The sequence below is a fragment of the Ptychodera flava genome, assembly GCF_041260155.1.
Source record: "Ptychodera flava strain L36383 chromosome 23 unlocalized genomic scaffold, AS_Pfla_20210202 Scaffold_24__1_contigs__length_23054250_pilon, whole genome shotgun sequence".
Lineage (NCBI taxonomy): Eukaryota > Metazoa > Hemichordata > Enteropneusta > Ptychoderidae > Ptychodera > Ptychodera flava.
Window position 1 is genome coordinate 1,966,462 of NW_027248278.1, and position 22,368 is coordinate 1,988,829.

The 22,368-nt window shown below is 37.5% G+C and overlaps 1 protein-coding gene across 1 annotated transcript in view; it reads left to right on the forward strand.

Annotated features, from left to right (window-relative positions):
* The window catches only part of LOC139124781 (26S proteasome complex subunit SEM1-like), a 36,730-nt gene that overhangs the window by 13,116 nt on the left and 1,246 nt on the right, over window positions 1-22,368 (forward strand). Inside the window, exon 2 of the mRNA XM_070690893.1 lies at window positions 4,091-4,187. Within this exon, the coding sequence (XP_070546994.1) occupies window positions 4,091-4,187 (97 nt within the window). The remainder of the gene's footprint in view (window positions 1-4,090; window positions 4,188-22,368) is intronic.

Below are 22,368 nucleotides of genomic sequence, written 5' to 3' on the forward strand. Positions count from 1 at the left end.
CGTCCGTCTGTTCACGCAGATATCTCAGACATGCCCTGGTCAATTTCTTTCAAACTTTGCACAAGGATAGTACCCTACCCCATACAGATGCACATCGATTTGTTTCACAATGTGATCAAGTTTGGCCATGTTAGAGGACTTTTTAGTTTACACCACCATAGACTACCATATATAAGTCAGCTGTCTATAGAATCCCATGTATAAGGCCAAGTAAAATAAAAATTTAGTTTCTCATCATATTCATATTGCAAAAAGGATTCAGTGACACAGTTTTTAGTCCCCATGGATGAAGTCCAGGGCCTTATAGATTGGGTCATGTCCCTCCGTTCACGCAGATATATCAAATATTTTGACAAAATCTCCCGTGACCTCGGCGACCTTTGACCTCAAATATACATATTTGTCCATAACTCAGTAACCACAAGTGCTACACCCTTCATATATGGTATGATGGGACACCTTATGACGCCACATATTGTACCTCATTAATTATGTGCATATCTAATTTTGAGCGAGCCAATAGAGCTAGGTCTGATTTTTGGTATATAGGGATGACTTAGCAATTCAATTTTTTTTTGACAAAATGTCACATGACCTCAGTGACATTTGACCTGAAATATACATATTTGTCCATAACTCAGTAACCACAAGTGCTACACCCTTCATATATGATATGATTGGACACCGCATGACGCCACATATTGTACCTCATTAATTATGAGTAGTTTCACAATGTGCCAGTTGTGATCAAGTGCCATTGGCGCTATTTTTCTTGAGTGTGTGCCCGTGTGTTGCCTGTTTGGTGTCAAGTTACACAATGAACGCTGCCATAGCTTGGTGCCCTTTTAATGGGAGGCTCTGCCGTTAATGTCCTCTAATGTACGTGAGCTGATGTAGTAAGAGAAGCCAGTTCATATACATGTAACATGACTTGGGAAACCCAGTGAAATTACCAGGGTGCGCACTCAGTGTTTCATCCAGGATTGCATCAACACGGGGGATATTGGGGAAATATCACCAGTTCATGTGTTCTACTTCCATCTCTAGTGAGTGGCTGACACCATTTCTTGGGGGCTGGTACCCCCTTGATAAATTGCTAGGGGGTGCAGTGGGGATCCCCATCTCCATCTTTAGATGAAACGCTGCACACTGGCTACTATAGACCATACATGCAGAAGGAGTACTTGAACCTTGAATGAAATTTCTAATACTTTGTGCAATCTTAGGAACTCCACTGACTGGCTTGTGATATTTGCAATAAGCTTTGTGGCATTTACTTATTTGAACACCCAAATAGTATATATAGGTTATGCCTCTACTTGATAAGATGTTTCATTTATCTTTTTTAAGCCACATGTATATCTTAAACTTTGATTTACAACATTTTCAAAACCTCACATGCTGCTGCAAGCAGACATGTAGCCAGTGTGTTAAAGGCGGAGCCTCCCTTGAAATGACGCCGAGGTATGGCGGCGTTCACTGTGTAAGTGGACACCAAACAGACAACACGTGGGCACATGCTCCAGAAAATGCCACTTTTTAGTTTTACCCGGCCGCAAAAAAACACAAACAGACTGCCAAGTGCAGTGGTCAGCATGAAGTTGCTGCCGATCGAACCCAGCAGGGCTCGACGCAAGGTCAAATCATCCACTAGCCCGAAGGACTAGTAGCAGTTTATTTTTAGTAGTCCTAAATGAAATCTACTAGTCCTGCTCAAGCAAAGCCAAATGTTGCTCTCATGTTGGAAAGAGGTGTATATGACCATTCTCATATTTTTTTCACAAAGGTTTTTAAACCCAATAACCAGAGGGCCATGTATATTTCTTTCACGAATGTGACTTTGTTTGTGTACCGTCTATTTACTGTCTGTTCTGTGCTGTTTTGTGTCTATGTTTACAACTATTGTCTTACAAATTCTGACCTAGTGTTATTGGATTATGGATTGGTATGATTGCGATTATTTTTTCATGCAAGACTAGCACATTTGCTTACTGCAAAATGTTTAACTTTGAATCATATATAAAGCACTAAAATGACCTGAATAAAATATCCTGTGTAGGAGGAAAGGTCATGAAAATAGCCTATTGCCATTAAGAATAAAATAAGACGTAGGGATTAATTTGTTGGAAAATTCTTCATAGCTCAGGTAGTGCACCACTAATTGGCAAAGAACATGTTTGTTCATGGTGAGGACAGATTTGTTTCACCAGAACTGAAATTCGTACAGCCATTCACAAATGTTCCTGTGGAGTGCCTTCATATTTTTGACATATATCACATTTTAAAATTGACCAGCTTGTGGGGGGACCTCTCATTTGTAATAATGGTTTGTGAAAAATTTAGTTTTTAATTGTAAAAATGTTGCATTTTACCATTTCATGTGCTTGTGTCTTTCATGAGTTTTTGCCAGTTACTGGTAACAAAATGTGATTAGCAATAACCAATGACTCCCAGAAGTGATTGGATACAACAGTCTGATACACCCATTTCATACGTTGTTTTTTTCACTACTGTTATAAGGTTCACTTCACTATTATTGCCCCAATAATTTACACTTTTCCACTAAAATGGCAAAACAATAAGTTGCTTGCACCAAGTTAGTATCTGAGAGGAATTCCCTCACCTGTACAAGCAGTAGCAACTTGCCATAGCACTGTTTTGGCAAGCTAGATGGCTCTTTTTAAGATCAGCTTCAATCAAGCTAGGGGGTCTTGACTATATATGGAGGTCAGCATGTGGAGACATTCCAAAGCAGGGTCAAGCTGGCTACGAACGATCGGAGGCAGATCGTCCATGTAGCCGACACGAACACGAAGTGTCTGTTACCGGCTACCGAAAACTATGAAAAATGGTAAAGAATGAGCTACAAAATCACTATCAGTTTTCAGTTGCAGGTAGAATAAGTCTGTGTCTTTGTATAAAATACTATAAAAATAGTAGAAAGTGAACAACCAGCTGAAAGTTAGTTGAGGAGACCTTAACTGCATATCATTTGCATCTAATTGTCGGCTACATGGACTGTGTGCCCGATCGGAGGTGTGTTTGGGAATGCCCCTGAAGAAATCTTGAGACAAATCTTCTTTGAAAGGCAAGGATGCAGTGTTTGAGCAAAATTGTGGGGTTGCTCATGTTTTTAGGCGAAGTGATGAGCTTCAAGCAAACCAAAATGCACGACGTGCGGACAATTCTGTTTGATGCTCAGCGTTGAGCCATGTTTCCCGGGGCCATGTTACTGGCATGTACCGTACAATTTGATTCTACATAGCAGGTAAACTGTTTCATTTTAGAGTTGGTGATCAATAAAGTTTGCTTCACTGTTTCACTGTCCAATTTGTTTGGGTAAAAGTTAGTTTATTTTTAAAATGATTGAGGCTGGTTCATTCTTATCGAATGAGTGGCCCGGCGTCCCATGAGTTTTGTAGCGATAAACTTTCCTGGACTGCTATTGAAAAATTGCACTAGTCCGCAGGACTACCTCCGACGACATTTTTACTAGTCCTCTTAAAAATTTACTAGCCTCGGGCTAGTGGGCTAGCGCTTATGTCGAGCCCTGCCCAGTGGTTATATTCAAAGTCTAACGCGATTGGAAGACAATTTTTTAGGAAATTCGAGCGTTTGTGGTGGGGAATCAATGACCGTTGGCGATTTGAACCGACCGTCGATCAAACGCTTGTATAAACTCTGTTTGCAGGATTAGCAAAAGGTGACAAAAGGTTGAGATCAGTTTGTGTAATTAATGTTATAGAAATCAAACATCATACTGACCATCATGTGTTTGACTGGGAGGAGAACTCCACTAATGCGAGAACCAGGGATTGAAAAGTGCGGCTTTAAAGATGCCCTTCTCAAGCCCAGGTTCTCGCATTAGTGAATGTGTCAACAGCCCATTAACAGTTTGTCATTCTTTTGTTTTCCATTGAATATTTTATCAAGTAATAACATTTATATTAGATAAATCTGATAATTTAGCGGGGGGGGGGGCCTTTAAAATTGTAAAATGTTCTGTGTTGAATAAGCTACATGTATGACAAGAAAAATGAAATCTATTTGCAAGCTGTTGGATATAACCTCTTCATGTATCTTTGGATAGAATGGACAGGGCAGGATGAAGATCAACATGATGTAAATGTATGGGAAGACAACTGGGATGATGATAATGTAGAAGATGACTTTTCAAATCAACTTAGGTAAGTTAAACCATTACCGCCATTTTCAAAATCTAGTCCATTACAGTACATTGTGGTTATACATGAAGAGTCAATGTCATTCACTGTATTTATATGTTTGCATGAGTGTTTGATCAGAAATGTATTGTAAAAATCTGAGAGTCAGTATATCTGTCTCCAAGGCTCACTCTGCCATAGACCTTCTCTAGGGTCTATGATTCTACCTTAAACGGGAAGTTACAGGACCGTGGGCGCACAATAGGGGATTACTGATGACGCAGCTATTTCCATACACTGGGTGGGAATTTTGAATTCACAAAGCATCGCTTTGACGGTGTGATAAATTTGAATAATCATGATGGGCACTTTTGTGACATATGCAAAGAGGGGCCAAATGGTCGTACAGGGAACACATTTTGAAAGATATGTGTTCTGCGACAAAGAACGGAACATCTCGTCAGTTTATTTTCGACTCAAGTTTGGTTGCTAATATGTTCACAGACATCATGGGCAAGATTCAATGACAATGAACGCCTGAAACATAGGCAAAATTATGGGATTCTGGGACCAAACACCGCATGTTTAATCAGTAGTGTGGCTTTCTTACATTTGCATAAATTTATGATAATCCGGCTTTTATAAAGGGCATTCCTGTTTAAACATTGCCCTACTATTTGTACAGTGGCACTCTTCAATGTAAGGTATGTGTAAGAGTCGCATTAAGGTAGAATGCGCCTCAGGGACCAGTGTGCCCTTTAAAGGCAGGGAAAGACACTTATTTTTTTATCCACTTGCCCTTCGGGCAAGTGGGGGGTTCAGTTCACTTGCCCGAATTGGAAAACCACTTGCCCAGTATAATTTACGTGTTTGAAAAAAGCTAAAACATTGGTTTTTCATTTCACGCACTTTATTTTGAAAATTATGTTATCATGAGAAAATGTCAGACATTCTCATAGGGTTCTCCTCACACTTCTAAGAGTGCTGGATGGCTCATTTATATTCCATTAATTACTAAAGCCCCATTAGAATTAGCATTCTTTATGTGATTTTACTTCTGAACTAAAACAAGTTTTTTGGAATTTGCTCTTTGAGGGGTTGAAATACAAGTATTGTTAATTGTCCAGTGAGACTGCATGTGCAATTTTGAACAAGAAAAATAATAAATATGTGCCCAAACGTAAAATGGCACCCCGTGAAAATATAGCAAAACCAGTGTACACCGTGCATAGAGTAGTCCAATGTAATGCATAGTGTTGAATGTTTTCAACTGGGACAGGCTTTGTTTTCTTTTTAGTATGGTGGGAAATCATAATAATGGTTAAAATGTAAATTTACTTGTCCAATTTTTCACTAAAGAATGTTTTGTAAAGCAGTAAAAGACTACCGGTATATCTTGTAAATGGGTAGAATTTAAAGAAAACCAGAGAAAATAGGAAGCCTTATTAGGTCAACAAATTTCAAGATTTACAGCCAGTGGGGCTTTCATATTCATAGAAAAAATTCAAACAGTTCATATGTTTGTATGTTTACTTTCTTGGGGCTTAATGTACAAATAATAACAGCCATTTCAATTGTACCTTCAAGGTCTTTTTGCTTTTAAAAGTTTTAACTTATCTATACAGAAAGAAAAAATCTGTAGTTATAAAGGAATGTTTAGAAGCTTCTGAAAAATAATGTACTTCTTTGTCATGTTTTTACTGCGCTTATATCATACACCAGCCCTATGAAGTTTTGATTACCATTGCACTATACCAGTATCCTATGTTTTCTAATTACCTAGGTGGTCTTTTTAATGCTCATGCGCAGACTAAATAGAATTAAAACCAACAACCTAAGGCGTCGGTGTTTTTCAATGTGTCTTGAAAGCTGAATTTCTCGAAGTCAAACTCGCTCCAATTGCTTCTTGACAGTCATTTTAGAATGGGAAAATTCACAAACAGAGAGGTTGGTTGCCACGGACAAGTAACTTTTGGCTTATTGACCTGAAAATTAAGTCAGTGTTTGTTGAAAATTCAAAGACTTGACCCGTTGACACCAAATATTGCTCATGACTTCATTGCATGCGGTCTTGCCACTGACTTTGCCACTCACTGTCCCTCAACAAGTTAACATTGAAGAGTACGTTTTAGTAAAAGTCCAATTTTATGTGGTGATTTTTAACCACTGGACTTTATTTTTACATTATTATAAACGTTCATACAAAGCACAAAAAACGCTGTGTGTTTCTTTCTTTTACCGTATCGACATATTGTGAGACACCGTAACCTCATGGTCGATGCAATGAACTTTGGTGAACGTACGTTTCCACCAGCTGAACAGCTTTTTCATATGCAAAATCAGCGTACGGTAATTTACGGTACCGGTGTATTGTTTGAACTGGATTTTATTGACAGCGATTATATGATTCTTTTCGTCAACTCTTCGTGCAATTTTATGAAAATCTTATGGAAATGTTCACAATGACATAATATGATTATTTTTTGTGTTTAAGTCCATGTTCCCTCACCAGAAAATCGCTCTCGTGAATTCGATTTCTAGGTAATTATTTTTTGCACTTGTCCCGTCGGGCAAGTGGCATCGGAGGTTCACTTGTCCGAACGCGACTTTCACTTGCCCCAGGCAATCGGACAACCCTTAGTGTCTTTCCCTGAAAGGCAGGTGAAAAGCAATTTTTTGAGTCAAATTGAAGGAAAGTTGCCATGCTGTGCGTCACCGCATGCATGAATAGGTTATAACTAAAAAGTCAGCAATAAGAAGTATAGCGCCCTCTATGGTCGTATGTCTTTCTCGATTCCTGATACTTTTGCATGAGTAACTTGTAGTGAGAAGACAGTGAAAACAACAATGGCTGCCTCCTTACCCATCGATTGATCGGCAAGATAAGTTACTATCTGCACGTAGCATCAATATGGAGACTTACAGAAATGATGTTTTCAGATTTTTTTTCACTCAAAACTACAGGAAAACATGTTATCTGTATAAATTATGAATCTGCTATGCATTTCTAGTCATTGGCAGGCTTTTTACAACTGTGTCAGTGATGCCTCAGATTACTGTAATTTCAATTGCGTCAGGCAGGTTTGCCCTGTGTCATGATGCTTCAAATTGGCTCAGTGGGCACACTGTCGCGGACAGATATTATAGTCCAGTCAATCTACGAGATTTTGGCACCTAACCCACCACAAATTGCAACAGAATTTTTTTCTTCAGTATGCATTTAAGTGAGGTACCCAGAACAACATATTAAAAGTTTACTCAAATCCACCTTGGGGAAATATGTCTAATTTGCATAAATCAAATAAGGCTGCCAGCCATCCGACAAAATAGCATAATTGGCCATATATCACATATTAAACAAGCTATTTCAGTGATTTCAAAGTCTGACACTAGTTATTTGGCTCAGAGAATCATTTTAGAGGTATAATATTTCATATAGGCACTTCATTAATTTGCATAATTCCAATATGGCGGCCAACATTCCTACAAAAGACATTTTCGGTCATATACCACATATTAAACAAGCTATTTCAGTAATTTTAAAGTTAAAAATATATTTCTTAGGCATGGACAAACGTTTTGGAGATGCAATGATTTGCATAGGTAATTTGTTAATTTGCATAAATCCAATATGGTGGCCAACTTACCTACAGAAGACATTTTCTGTCATATTCCACGTATTAACCCTTTGGGCGCCAAGGTCTATTTTTGTCAACTCAATAAAATGTACCACAGTCATTTTTTCTGCTTTTTGCCAAAATTTTGATTAAAAAATGTAGCTGATGAAAAATGATATCCATTTGGTCAAAAATTATGAAAAAACGTACAGAAAAGTTCGCAGAAATGGGTAAAATATTGCATTAAAATTTTGGTATAAAAAATTACAGCAGTCAAAGGGTTAAACAAGCCATTTCTGTGATTTCAAAGTTAAAGTATATTCCTTTGGCATGGACAAACAATTTTCAAGATGCAATGATTTGCATACTTAGGTATTTCGTTAATTTGCATAAATCCAATAGGGTTGCCAACATACATACAAAAGACATTTTCTGTCATATACCACGTATTAACTCTTTGGGCGCCAAAGTCTATTATTGTCAACTATATAAAATGTATCACAGTCAATTTTTCTGCTTTTTGCCAAAATTTTGATAAAAAACTGTAGCTGCTAGAAAATGATATCCATTTGGTCAAAACTTATGAAAAAACGTACAGAATAGTTCACAGAAATTGGTAAAATATTGCATTAAAATTTCTGTGTAAATAATTACAGCAGTCAAAGGGTTAAACAAGCTATTTCTGTGATTTCAAAGTTAAAAGTATCATGGACAACTGATTTTTGAGGTGCAATGATTTGCCTTGGCACTTCGTTAATTTGCATAAATCCAATAGGGCGGCCAATATACCGACAAAAGACATTTTCAGTCATATATCATGTATTGATATCTATTTCAGCCATTTTGAAGTTTAAATATATTTCTTGAGCATGAAGACACACCTTTTGCGGTTCAATGTTTTTAAAAGACACTTTGATAAGTTTCAGAAATTAAATATGGCTGCCAAATTAATGACCAAATAGCTTCTTATTTAAATAAGGTTCTGTAGAGTTTTTAGTTACCGGAATATCAAGAAAAACTATTTAAGGCGGAGCCTCCCTTTATAAGGACGCCAAGGTATGGCGGCGTTCATTGTGTGAGTGGACACCAAACAGGCAACACGCGGGCACACGCTCCAGAAAATGCCACTTTTTAGTTTTACCCGGCCGCAAAAACACAGACAGACTGCCAAGCGGTCAGCACGAAGTTGCCGCCGATCGAACTCTGTGGTTATATTCAAAGTCTAATACGACTGGAAGACAATTTTTTAGGAAATTCGAGCGTTTGTGGTGGGGAATCAAAGACCGTTGGCGATTTGAACCGACCGTCAGTCAAAAGCTTGCATATACTGTGTTTGCAGGATTAGCAAAATGTGACAAAAGGTTGAGATCAGTTTGTGTAATCAATGTTATAGAATTCAAACATCGTACTGGCCAAGTGTTTGACTGGGAGGCGAATTCCACTAATGCCAGAACCTGGGATTGAAAAGTGCGGCTTTAAGAGGGCACTGCACCCAATGCAGCGTATTTTGCTCAAAATATTTTTTTTGCAAATATTCATCCAATTTGATTAATTTGTTAACCCAAGATTAAAAATTGGTTAGGCTCACCTTTTAGCTTGGCAAGCAGTCGTAAGTTGCATGATATAGAAGGGGCGATTTATGCAAATTTATGCAAATTACCCGATTTTCTGCTTCCCTTTTATCCGAATTTCAAGATTTGCAAAGAATATAACTCTAGTCTGGCTGGGTCAAATTTTCTGAAATTTTCACATTGTTTTTAGCTACTATAGACTATAGTCTATAGAAGCTATTGGGATGGGTATCCGTCCGGCGTCCGGCGTCAGTCTGTATGTATGTATGTATGTATGTATGTATGTATGTATGTCCGTTTGTGAGGCGTCCGTCCACTCAAATATCTTGAGAACCACAGTACTTACTGATTCGATATTTGTTGTGTAGATTAAAAATATGATTTGAGAAACTATTTTTTTTAATTTTTTGATATTGTTGAAAATAGGCAAATTAATGCCAAAAAGTTGTTTTGATAAAAAATCTTCTTCTTCATAACCGCTGGTCAGACAGCTTTGTTATTTGGTATACAGGTCCCTAGGGGAACCCAACTTAGATTTGTTCAAATTGTGATGAAATATGCAAATGTGTATTTTTAAGGAATTTTTTTGTCATTTTTGGTCAAAATTTGACTTGCATTGTATGTAATTCTTGTACTGTATAAACCCTATCAATTCACCCAGAAAAAAATAATTAATATGATTTTAAATAATTGAATTAATTAGGAAATCATCAAAGCCAAAATATTTTTATGTAGAATTATCAGAAAGTTCAACTTTTTTGACAGTTCATAGTGAAATGCTTACCATCTTGGAGGATTGAAACATGTAAAGGCAACTTTCCTGAATCCCAACTTTGACATATTCTGAACCGTCATTTATTGTGCCCTGTATGTTATCTAAAAGAAATTGCTCAAAATAGTCAATAGAGATAGAGATAGAGAAAGTTCTAATTTCCATTTATGGTTGACTTGGTAAGGATAAAATAAAATTACTTTTTGAGGAAAAAAATAGAGTGGTCAATTAAAAGAGTGGTCAAAGTGATAGGGTTTTATGGTAAAGCTTGGCTGTAAGATTCCTCATGTGCTATTTATAGCAATTGTGCAATCTGTGTAAACAGTGCAATGAAAGTTACATGATTCCTTATAATGCTTTTGATGACCTTGAACTTCTTAAGTTTCAAACATTTGTCTCTTCAGTGTGCTTTCTCTGAGTATGTACAGTCTCAACTTATTCAACAGAACTCACTTACAATGTTAATGAAAGATATCCACCTTCTTCATCAATACATGTGTCACAAAAGGTTATTCTCTACATAACACAGCAGAGCTCTGTCAACTGTTGAGTTGCTTGTTTTTTCAAAACCGCTGGTCAGACAGCTTTAACATTTGGTTTACAAGTCCCTAGGATGACCTATTAACCCTTTTCCTGCCAAGTCCATATTTCACCATCAGGTCAAGATGGTTAAAATTAATGAAACGCAACGTATTCCATATGATGTATTTTAACATAATACTGTACATTTGAAGGCTGTTGAAAACATAATACTGTAAAGTTGATTTTTTTTGGACAAAAGATGCTATAACATACCAAGCCAAGTGGGTGAAAATACGTCATGTTTTGGCTCAATACCGCTTTTTACTGACTTGGCTGATGGGGAAGTGATACAGTTATTACTGTCTGGCAGGAAAAGGGTTAAAGTGAGATAATTTCATACAGTCAGGAAATACTTAATTTTGTATCCATGTCTATTGTAGCTTCAGGGACTTTGGCCCTATGTTTTAAATGCTATATAACAAAACAACTATTTTGTTTTGCAATAAAATTTTGATGCAAAAAATATCAGACTCTTAAAAGCTTGATGAACACATAAACCCACAAAAAATTGAAAATTGCATGCTTAGGAAAGGCTTAAAATTAATTCAAACAACTCATCAGCCCAACAGAATCCAACTGTTTCACGATACAAGCATGTACATCTGGAAAAATGACACTTGGAAAAGTGACTCAAGATGTACTTGTTTGTATTGTGTAATAGTTGGATTCTTTTTTGGATTAATTGTAAGCCTTTGCTAAAGCATGCAGTTTTCAGATTTTTTTGAGTCTGTGTGTCTATAAAGTTTTTATGAATCTGACACTGTTTGCAATAGTGCTAAGTTTTAATTTGTGTGTATTATGGCATTTTTTATTTTGGTCATATCATTTTTTCTGTTTTTTAGCTTTGTTGTGTTTATTGTATTTTTGCTGTTATGTGTGGTGACTTCTTGCCTGTCATCTAGGGGATCTTATAAAGATGCACCCATCCATAAGAAGGGGGTTCAGTCTACAATAAAAACTAAAGATTTTGAACACGTCTTTTTTTAACAGTAAACATTACAGATTACATGTTTTGACACTGCACAGTCTTAAACACCCATACAAATTACGAAAATGCCGTACACAGATGAATCCGATGTTATATTCAGAAAGAGAATATATTATTCAGAAGACTAACAATCATTAACAGTCGTCATATATAGAAAAATTAAAATTTTAAAAATACCGCAATTATACGGTGTCGCTCAAATTTGATCAGAATTGGTACATACCAAAGATCAACAATAAGTGTTGTTTCTATCTGTTCAGTGCAGGAAAATTCTACGTTGATGTTATGACAATGATTTCTGCACAACCAGAAAAACAACAAGAAATATTTAAACCAGAAAAACAAGAATGACAAAAGTAAATAACGTCTGAAACTTTAGGTACTGGAGGTCAACTTTAGCAACATGCATAGCAGAGAATGTTTCAGCCATGGATGTACAAAAATAGACATCCATGATTTGAGCAGATCTGTTAATATGTCACAGTTCATAAATAATCACAGGAAATGACTAATAAGCTGTTTCAGTTACTGCCACCACTCCCGCACATAATAGGTACCCTGCATACAAATAGGTTAAAGGTCAAAAACCTCTTACTCAGATGTGTGCGCTGTTTCAGTTATTGCCATCACTCCTGCACATTTGCAGGATTTCCCCTTTTTCTTACCTCATTTGCATATTTTTGACACTGAAACAACGTCACATCTCAACCCCTGCATCTACCTGTACACCAAATACTGAGATGGTAGCTTTGGCGGTATGGGAGCCTTTGCGTGTGACGGACATACATCCGCACAGACATACCTACATACAGACATACATACATACAGACGCCATTGACTCACCATATAAGCTCTTTATGGTATTTATATCAATACCAAATATGAGCTAAAAATGAATGTCGAAGGACTTAACAGTTTCTTCTTGATAGTTTCCTAGTGCTAAACACTATACCAAACCCTTATTTGTATTAGAATCTATTAAGCCATGGGGCTTTAATATGGCAGCCATATTTAATTTATGCAAATTATCAAAGGTTCTTTGTAAAAATGGAACGACTAAAAGTGTTTTTTTCATACCCAAGAAAAATATTAAAAGTTTAAAATCACTGAAATAGCTTGATTAATGCGTGGTACATGACCGACAATGTCCTTTGTAGGAATGTTGGCCACCGTATTGGATTTATGCAAATTAACAAATTTCCTATGCAAATCATTGCATCTCGAAAATCATTTGTCCATGCCAAAGAAATATACTTTTAACTTTAAAATCACTGAAATAGCTTGTTTAATACGTGGTATATGACCGAAAATGTCTTTTGTAGGAATGTTGGCCGCCATATTGGAATTATGCAAATTAATGAAGTGCCTATATGAAACATTATACCTCTAAAATGATTCTCTGAGCCTAATAACGTGTGTCAGACTTTGAAATCACTGAAATAGCTTGTTTAACCTGTGATATATGGCCAATTATGTTATTTTGTAGGATGGTTGGCAGCCATATTTGATTTATGCAAATTAGTCATATTTCCCCAAGGTGGATTCGAGTAAACTTTAAATATGTTGTTCTGGGTACCTCACTTAAATGCATTCTGAAGAAAAAAATTCTGTTGCAATTTGTGGTGGGTCTAACCCTATTTTGACTGGACTATATAGATATAATGACCCTCAAACTTTTCCAATTCTTTTCTGATCTACCACTTGTGGGGTTCATATTAAAGCTCTGGGTGTAGAAAGCTTTTCACCACCATAGCTTTTAAAAAATGGAAAATGTTATTTTCATCATAGAGTTAACACAGGGATGGCTGCCATTTTGAATTTAAAATATAGGTATTCGTGATTTTGAAAGAGAATGACTGAAATATTGCTTGAGGAAAATTTGAACAAAAGTTTAAGTGTTTCACTTTCTTGGCCCATATTAATTACCTTAAAGCAGAGAACGGCAATGTAACTAGGTAATGGTGCCGTGACTCAAAAAATGTTCCTACATGTATACATGTGAGATTACCTAAATACTAAACATACACAATATAACAATAACCCTAAACCACATGGATTGTATTAAATTCAGGAATGTTTCTACAAGCAATCAAAACCAGAGCTACATACATTGGCTACAACAGAGTCAAAAGGCTGCATTTTGATATGTAAAGCGAATCAGGGAAGCCATTTCACCAAAACCTTCAGTCCATTAAATTCAAATCAAAATTGTGCATTTCTCAATTACATTTCCTATATTAATTTGTAATAATTAGTTTTGACGAGGAGAGGGGATGGGTGATGAACAAGATGGGAGGGATGAGGTGATTAACGGGATTAACAGTATGGAAGGGGATGGGGTGATTAACAGGATTAACAGTATGGAAGGGGATGGGGTGATTAATAGAATAAACAGAATGGAAGGGGATGGGTGATTAACAGGATTAACAGTATGGAAGGGGATGGGGTGATTATAGGATTAACAGTATGGAGGGGATTAGGTGATTAATGGGATAACAGTATGGAAGGGGATGGGGTGATTAACAGAATAAACAGTATGGAGGGGATGGGGTGATTAACAGGATTAACAGTATGGAAGGTGATGGAGTGATTACAGGATTAACAGTATGGAAGGGGATGGGGTGATTAACAGAATAAACAGTATGGAAGGGGATGGGGTGATTAAGAGGATTAACAGTATGGGAGGGGATGGGGTGATTAACAGGATTAACAGTATGGGAGGGGAAGGGGTGATTAACAGGATTAACAGTGTGGAAGGGGATGTGGTGATTAATTGAATTAACAGTATAGAAAGGGATGGGGTGATTGACAGGATTAACAGTATGGGAGGGGATGGGGTGATTAATGGGATAAACAGTATGGAAAGAGATGGGGTGATTACAGGATTAACAGTATGCAAGGGGATGGGGTGATTAACAGGATTAACAGAATGGGAGGGGATGGGGTGATTAACAGGATTAACATAATCGGAGGGGATGGGTCGAAAGCATTGACCAGATCCGTGTTGATAGGAATTTTCAAGCCCTGCTGGTTTTTCAAGTAGCTTCATTTCTGAATAGAGGCCGTTTAATTCCTCACAGTCTCAACCACATTGTAATACAATGTGGTTGAGACACAGGCGACCCATTAAGTATTACTGAGTTTTCACACTGTTTTCTCTATCATTTTGTCTTCTTTCTTCATGCTCTGAATGATCGGAATAAATAAGTGACTCTTGATTTATTTTACACTCCATTACAAGGACGTATATCTCTCATACACACATGCTGTAATTAATTAGTCAACACAACTAATTATGCTAATCCTTGGACTTATCAGGGATTTTAGGGGTTGGTCAACATCGCGAAAGATAGGAATGGTTACTAAAACAGGAAGGTAAGAAGCTCTCCTGAAATGTGTCCAGAAATTACCAAATTGCGGCCAGTCATGACCATTTATCCAAAATCTACTGCAGCCAATGTATTTTGATGGCCGAAGAGAACCAGCTACTCTTATTTCAAACGTTTAAATGGTCGCGAACAGTGCAAACCCTGCCAGTGCCTTGCCTGCAGTTCATGGCATGAGGACGTCCGTAAAGCAGGAAGTCGGAAGTTGAAACCTTTGACCTTTACGTTGTTTATATGTGGGCAAACTTGTAAACATATTTCCCAGGGACAAGCCTGATTTTGACTAGGGTCAAAGTTTGTGTGATTAAGCGTAGTTCTCTCAATCGGGTGGTGTTGCTAAGGTTTTGTCTGCCCACCGTCCATGGGTGGTGGGAAGGGGTCTGCCTTTCAGTTAAGCTGTGCGTGCTCGATAATTTTTCTCACAAACATTGGAAATTCGTTTAAGTTTTAAGAAACATTAATTTTGGACACCGTGGTGCGAAGCACCAAAGGTGTCCTTTGTCGCCACAATGTCTGTGTGTGTGTCCGTCTGTCCGTCCGTCCGTCCGTCCGTCTGTCCGTCCGTCCGTCTGTCCGTCCGTCCGTCCGTCCGTAGACAGATTTTGTTCCACTCATAACTTAAGAACCCTTAGGTCCAATGTCATGCAATTTGGTATTTGGTATTATCATGATGAGACTTAGATCTGATTAGATTTTGGTGGGTGTGGCTTATTAATTAATTGCTCATTTGCATATTTTATGACTTTTTTGCCATAGGGCTATATTTCAAGAATATTGAACCAAATTTAATGTGACTGTACACATACTTAATTAGTCTCCACAGACACCGTCCGGGGGGACTTATAGGTTTGGTCATGTCCGTGCGTGCGTCCATCCGTGCGTGCGTCCGTCTGTTCACGCAGATATCTCAGAGACGCCTGGAGCGATTTCGTTCAAACTTGGTACAAGGATAATACTCTACCTCATACAGATGCACGTTGATTTGTTTCACAATGCGATCAAATTTGGCCGTGTTAGAGGACTTTTTAGTTTTCACCTCCATAGACTCCCATGTATAAGGCAGTCCATAGACTCCCATGTATAAGGCAGTCCTTAGACTCCCATGTATAAGGCAGTCCATAGACTCCCATGTATAAGGAAGTCCATAGACTCCCATGTATAAGGCAGTCCATAGACTCCCATGTATAAGGCAGTCCATAGACTCCCATGTATAAGGCCAAGAAAAATAAAAATTTAGTTTCTCATTGTATTCATATTGCAAAAAGGATGCAGTGACACAGTTTTTAGTCCCCACAGATAAAGTCCAGGGGGCTCATAGATTGGGTCATGTCAGTCTGTTAGTCCATCCATGTGAGTCCATCCGTTCACGCAGATATCTCAGACGCTTTGACAAAATGTCACGTGACCTTGGTGACCTTTGACCTCGAATATACATATTTGTCCATAACTCAGTAACCACAAGTGCTAAACCTTTCATATATGGTATGATGGGACACCCTATGACGCCACATATTGTACCTCATTAATTATGTGCATATCTAATTTTGAGCAAGCCAATGGAGCTAGAGGTCTGATTTTTGGTATGTATAGATAACTAAGCGATACAATTTTTTTTGACAAAATGTCATGTGACCTTGGTGACCTTTGACCTCAAATATACATATTTTTCCATAACTCAGTAATCACTAATGCTACACCCTTCATATTTGGTATGATGGGACACCTTATGACGCCACATATTGTTCCTCATTAATTATTTGCATATCTAATTTTGAGCGAGCCAATAGAGCCAGAGGTCTGATTTTTGGTATGTACGGATAACTTAGCAATGCTATTTTTTTGACAAAATGTCACGTGACCTTAATTACCTTTGACCTCAAATATACATATTTGTGCATAACTCAGTAACCACAAGTGCTACACTCTTCATATTTGGTATGATGGGACACCTTATGACGCCACATATTGTACCTCATTAATTATGTGCATATCTAATTTTGAGCGAGCCAATAGAGCTAGAGGTCTGATTTTTGGTATATAGGGATAACTTAGCAATACAATTATTTTGAAAAAAATGTCACGTGACCTCAATGACCTTTGACCTCAAATATACATATTTGTCCAAAACTCAGTAACCACAAGTGCTACACCCTTCATATTTGGTATGATGGGACACCTTATGACGCCACATATTGTACCTCATTAATTATGCGCATATCTAATTTTGAGCGAGCCAATAGAGCTAGAGGTCTGATTTTTGGTATATAGGGATAACTTAGCAATACAATTTTTTTGACAAAATGTCACGTGACCTTGGTGACCTTTGACCTCAAATATACATATTTGTCCAAAACTCAGTAACCACAAGTGCTACACCCTTCATATTTGGTATGATGGGACACCTTATGATGCCACATATTGTACCTCATTAATTATGTGCATATCTAATTTTGAGCAAGCCAATAGAGGTAAATATATGATTTTTAGTATATAGGGATAGACTATAGGATAGAAATTTTTTGACAAAATGTCATGTGACCTCGATAACCTTTCACCTAAAATACACGATTATGTCAATAAATAAGTAACCACAAGTGCTATGTCCTTTATATTTAGTAGGATGGGAGACCTTATGACAACACATGCTTTACCTTGTTAATTATGCCCATATATAATTGTGGGCAAGCCAATAGAGCTAGAGGTCTGAATTTTGGCATATATGGATTAATTAGCAATACAATGTTTTATTTTCAAAATGTCACGTGACCTTGATGACCTTTGACCTTGAATATGCATATATATGCATAACTCAGTAACCACAAGTTCTTTACGCTTCAATTTTGATAGGATAATAGACCTTAAGATGTCACATCTTGTACCTCATTTATTATGCACATATGTATTTCTTGGCTGGCCAATACAGCTAGAGGTCTGATCTTTTTTCCCGATTTAGAACCATAACTTAGACATGCCTCTTGTTTCAAATTGGGAACAATGACATAGACCTATGTGTCCATAGATCTGAACATATACACTCCAGTGATACTTCTTAATGACCTCATTTCCCTGCCCCATCAAGACTAATACTCCTATTACAAGTGGGGACTATGTCATTGTCAATGACTTGTTACCCTATAGCATAACTATGGTAAAAGTTTAGTAAGTTTGGTTAATTCCAAAGCATATTCTGAAAGTACTCTTCTGGAATATACAGAATAATATCTCACATAGTGAGTGTCTGAATGTTATTCTGAATTGTATTCCAAAGCACATTCTGAAAGTACTCTTCTGAAAATTTCACATTCTTTGACACTGCACCATCTCCCTAATACATACTGATGACCCACGGTGTCCACTCAAGTCTCACTTTGATTATATGAGGAATATTCTAGCTCGTATCCTCGAATTAAATCAGCCGATTTTCTTTGATACATTTCGTCCATATAAGGAAATCATATAGCAAGTACTTCTTGCGCTGGTGCAAACTCTACGAAATATTATGATAAATCTAAGATGTTTTCCATGATAGTTTACAAGGTTTCTTGTATAATTCGCGGAAATCATCAAGAATATCTAAAAACACTACACGTAATTATGACTACATTTTGTATGTGTAGAGGTGTTGTTTGCCGTTCCGAACGTATGTTCTACACGTACGCGACATATGGTTATCACTGATCAGCTGATGGTGGAATGTAATTACATGTAACTAAACTTCTCCATAACGATATGTTACCGGCAGACATGGAGATAATAGCTAGTGAATAGAAATGACGGTGACTGGTTTACAAAATTCACAGTGCTGGTAAAAATTCTCACAGGCTTATTAATGTAGTGGCCGACATCATTGGTGATGTTGGTTTGTGTTCAGAAGTTGCGAGGTCACCGCTGACGTGACTTTAGTGACGGGCTGCACTGAGCCTCGTCAATCACTTGTACGCCAGAAAAAGAACGGTGAGCGAGTAGTAATGTCGGAAAAAGCTGGAAAAACGGCGATAGTTTGGTGATTTTTAGTCCCCACGGACACCGTCCGGGGGGACTTATAGGTTTGGTCATGTCCGTGTGTGCGTGCGTGCGTCCGTGTGTGCGTCCGTCCGTGCGTCCGTCCGTTCACGCAGATATCTCAGAGATGCCTGGAGCGATTTCATTCAAACTTGGTACAAGGATTACTTCATATGTCATACAGATGCACGTCAATTTGTTTTCTGATACGATCCAATATGGCCGCCAGGCGGCCATTTTATTGCGATTTTTTCATGTACGGAGCCATAATTCAGACATGTTTCAACCGATTTTATTCAAAGTTGGTACAAGGACTTTGACCAATGTCATAGATATGCACGTCAATTTGTTTTGTGATACGATTCAATATGGCCGCCAGGCGGCCATTTTGTTATGATATTTTCATGTACAGAGCCATAACTCAGGCATATCTCAACCGATTTTATTCAAACTTTGTATAAGGACATTGACCTATGTCACGCATATTCACGTTGATTTGTTTTGTGATACAATTCAATATGGCCGCCAGGCGGCCATTTTTTCCATTTTTTTCATGTACAGAGCCATAACTCAGACATGTCACAAACGATTTTATTCAAAGTTGGTACAAGGACATTGACTAATGTCATAGATATGCACGTCAATTTGTTTTGTGATACGATCCAATATGGCCGCCAGGTGGCCATTTTATTACAATTTTTTCATGTACAGCGCCATAACTCAGACATGTTTGAACCGATTTTATTCAAAGTTGGTACAAGAACATTGACCAATGTTATACATATTCATGTCAATTTGTTTTGTGATATGATCCAATATGGCTGCTGTGTGGCCATTTTGTTACGATTTTTTCGTGTACAGAGCCATAATTCAGGCATATCTCAACTGATTTTATTCAAAGTTGGTACAAGGACATTGACCTATGTCATACATATGCACATTGATTTGTTTTGTGATACAATCCAATATGGCCACCGTGTGGCCATTTTTTTACGATTTTCCATGCCCTAAACCATAACTCAGACATGTATCAAGCAACTTTATTCAAAGTTGGTACAAAGACATTGACTTATAGTATACATATGTACGTCGATGTGTTTCTCGATATGGTCCAATATGGCCACATGGTGGCAATTTTGTTATGGTTTTTTCATGTCGAGAGCCATAATTCTGGCAAGTCTCAACTGATTTTATTCAAAGTTTGTACCTGGACATTGACTTATGTCATACATATACTTGTTGATATTTTAAACAGTAAGATCAAATATCGCTGCATGGCGGCGATTTTGTTACGATTTTCTCATGTACTGAGCCATAACTCAGACATGACGTGTTAGGATAGTATGAAAAAATGTTTTGCAACATCCTGTCAACTAATTCCCAGTTGACTCATTTATTGACCTTTAGGATAGTGGCCTACATTGTTTTTATTTTTTCATCACCACGGAACTCATTCTTGGCCATTGAGTACCATCTGTATCAAAGTATTTTATCCCAGACCTAATGAAGACGACTCTATCCTCTCTGAGGACCTGTTATCAAAGTACCCATTAACAAGTGGGGACTGTGTCATCAACGATGACTTGTTGAGCGGATTTCTGGTATAGTGGTAGGCCCCTAATAACCATGTTGTCGATGAGTGTTGGCAATTTGGGTGGAAAATTTTCGAAATATCGACAAACAAAGTTGCGACAAGCAGTCGGGCAGAACATGGACGTTCCCATGGCTGTGATGGTGACGTTAAAGTCAAAACCAGCCGTAAAAGGCAGAAATCCCGTCCGAAAACACCACAGCTATGGACCCAAAGCTAGCCTAGCAGTACAAACGAAGTTTTATAGCCCGTGCGCCGCTTCTTTCGGGAATTTTGTGCACTAACAGCATAAGGCGCGATTGAAAATCGATGAATTCCTTAGACTAGTAGTGACCATGGAGCTAGAAACTAGCTCCATGTAGCGACCAACTCTCTTTTATTAGGCGAAAAAAAGTAACCGGCGAGATTAACTCTTTGACGCCGTAGTTATTCTAGTCATGAGCTTGGTTGCTCCCGTATACCAGAAAACAACCGACTTTGACGTCAAAGGCCTGTTGCTGGTATGTACTTTGAGACAGAAAATAACGATATGTTACCGGTAGACATGGAGTTAATAGCGAGTGCAGAGAAATGATAGGTGACTGGTTTAAAAAATTCACAGTGCTGGCCAAAATTCTCCAGTGTGTGCTGCGGCTAATGTTTCACCATTGTACCTTGAATCACGACGCGGTTTGTAAATTATACTTGGTATATACACTCCCAGAAAACGACGACGTGAAACATACATCTATATAATTTTGTTGAAAAACTCATTAAACGGCGATCTTTTTCTGCTTGGCCAGTCGATACTTTCTGGGTGCATTTTTTACTTGGAGCAGGACCATGTCTGCTTAGTTATGTTAGAATTTGGCGCTTGGCAACGAAAAGCATGTGCGTTTCCAGCTTTCTTTTCGATCTAACTTCCCGTTTATTTTTGAATAATGAGCAGTGTTTGTTTGCGCATATCATGAATATATAAGCGTCCACTAGGTTTACGGACGTCCTCGGGACATGTTTCCCAAGATCTTCATACCTTCTCCTTTTTCATTAACATCACTATCTTTTCGATGTTGACCAACTTCTGATAAGTCTACGGATTAGCATAATTAGTTGTGTTGACTAATTAATTACAGCATGTGTGTATGAGAGATATACGTCCTTGTAATGGAGTGTAAAATAAATAAAGAGTCACAGAGGCTAGGTTCGGTTATATAAACCATTTATTTTATTTATTCCGATCATTCAGAGCATGAAGAAAGAAGAGAAAATGATAGAGAAAACAGTGTGAAAACTCAGTAATACTTAATGGGTCGCCTGTGGTTGAGACCAAATTTTGCCTTCAACATTCAACTTCTAGAATATGTAGGAGATGTTATAAACTTTCTGATCCTGCATTGTAACATACTTAATAAATGTTCTAAATATTCAGTGATTACAAAGAATGCTAAATTCAATGATTGCAATTGATGTTAAAATTCAATGATTGCAATTGATGTAATATTCAATGATTGCATTTAATGTTAAATTAAATGATTGCAATTAATGTTAAATTCAATGATTATTGCAATTAATGTTAAATTCAATGATTGCATTTAATGTTAAATTCAATGATTGCAATTAATGTTAAATTCAATGATTATTGCAATTAATGTTAAATTCAATGATATTATTGCAATTAATGTTAAATTCAATGATTGCATTTAATGTTAAATTCAAT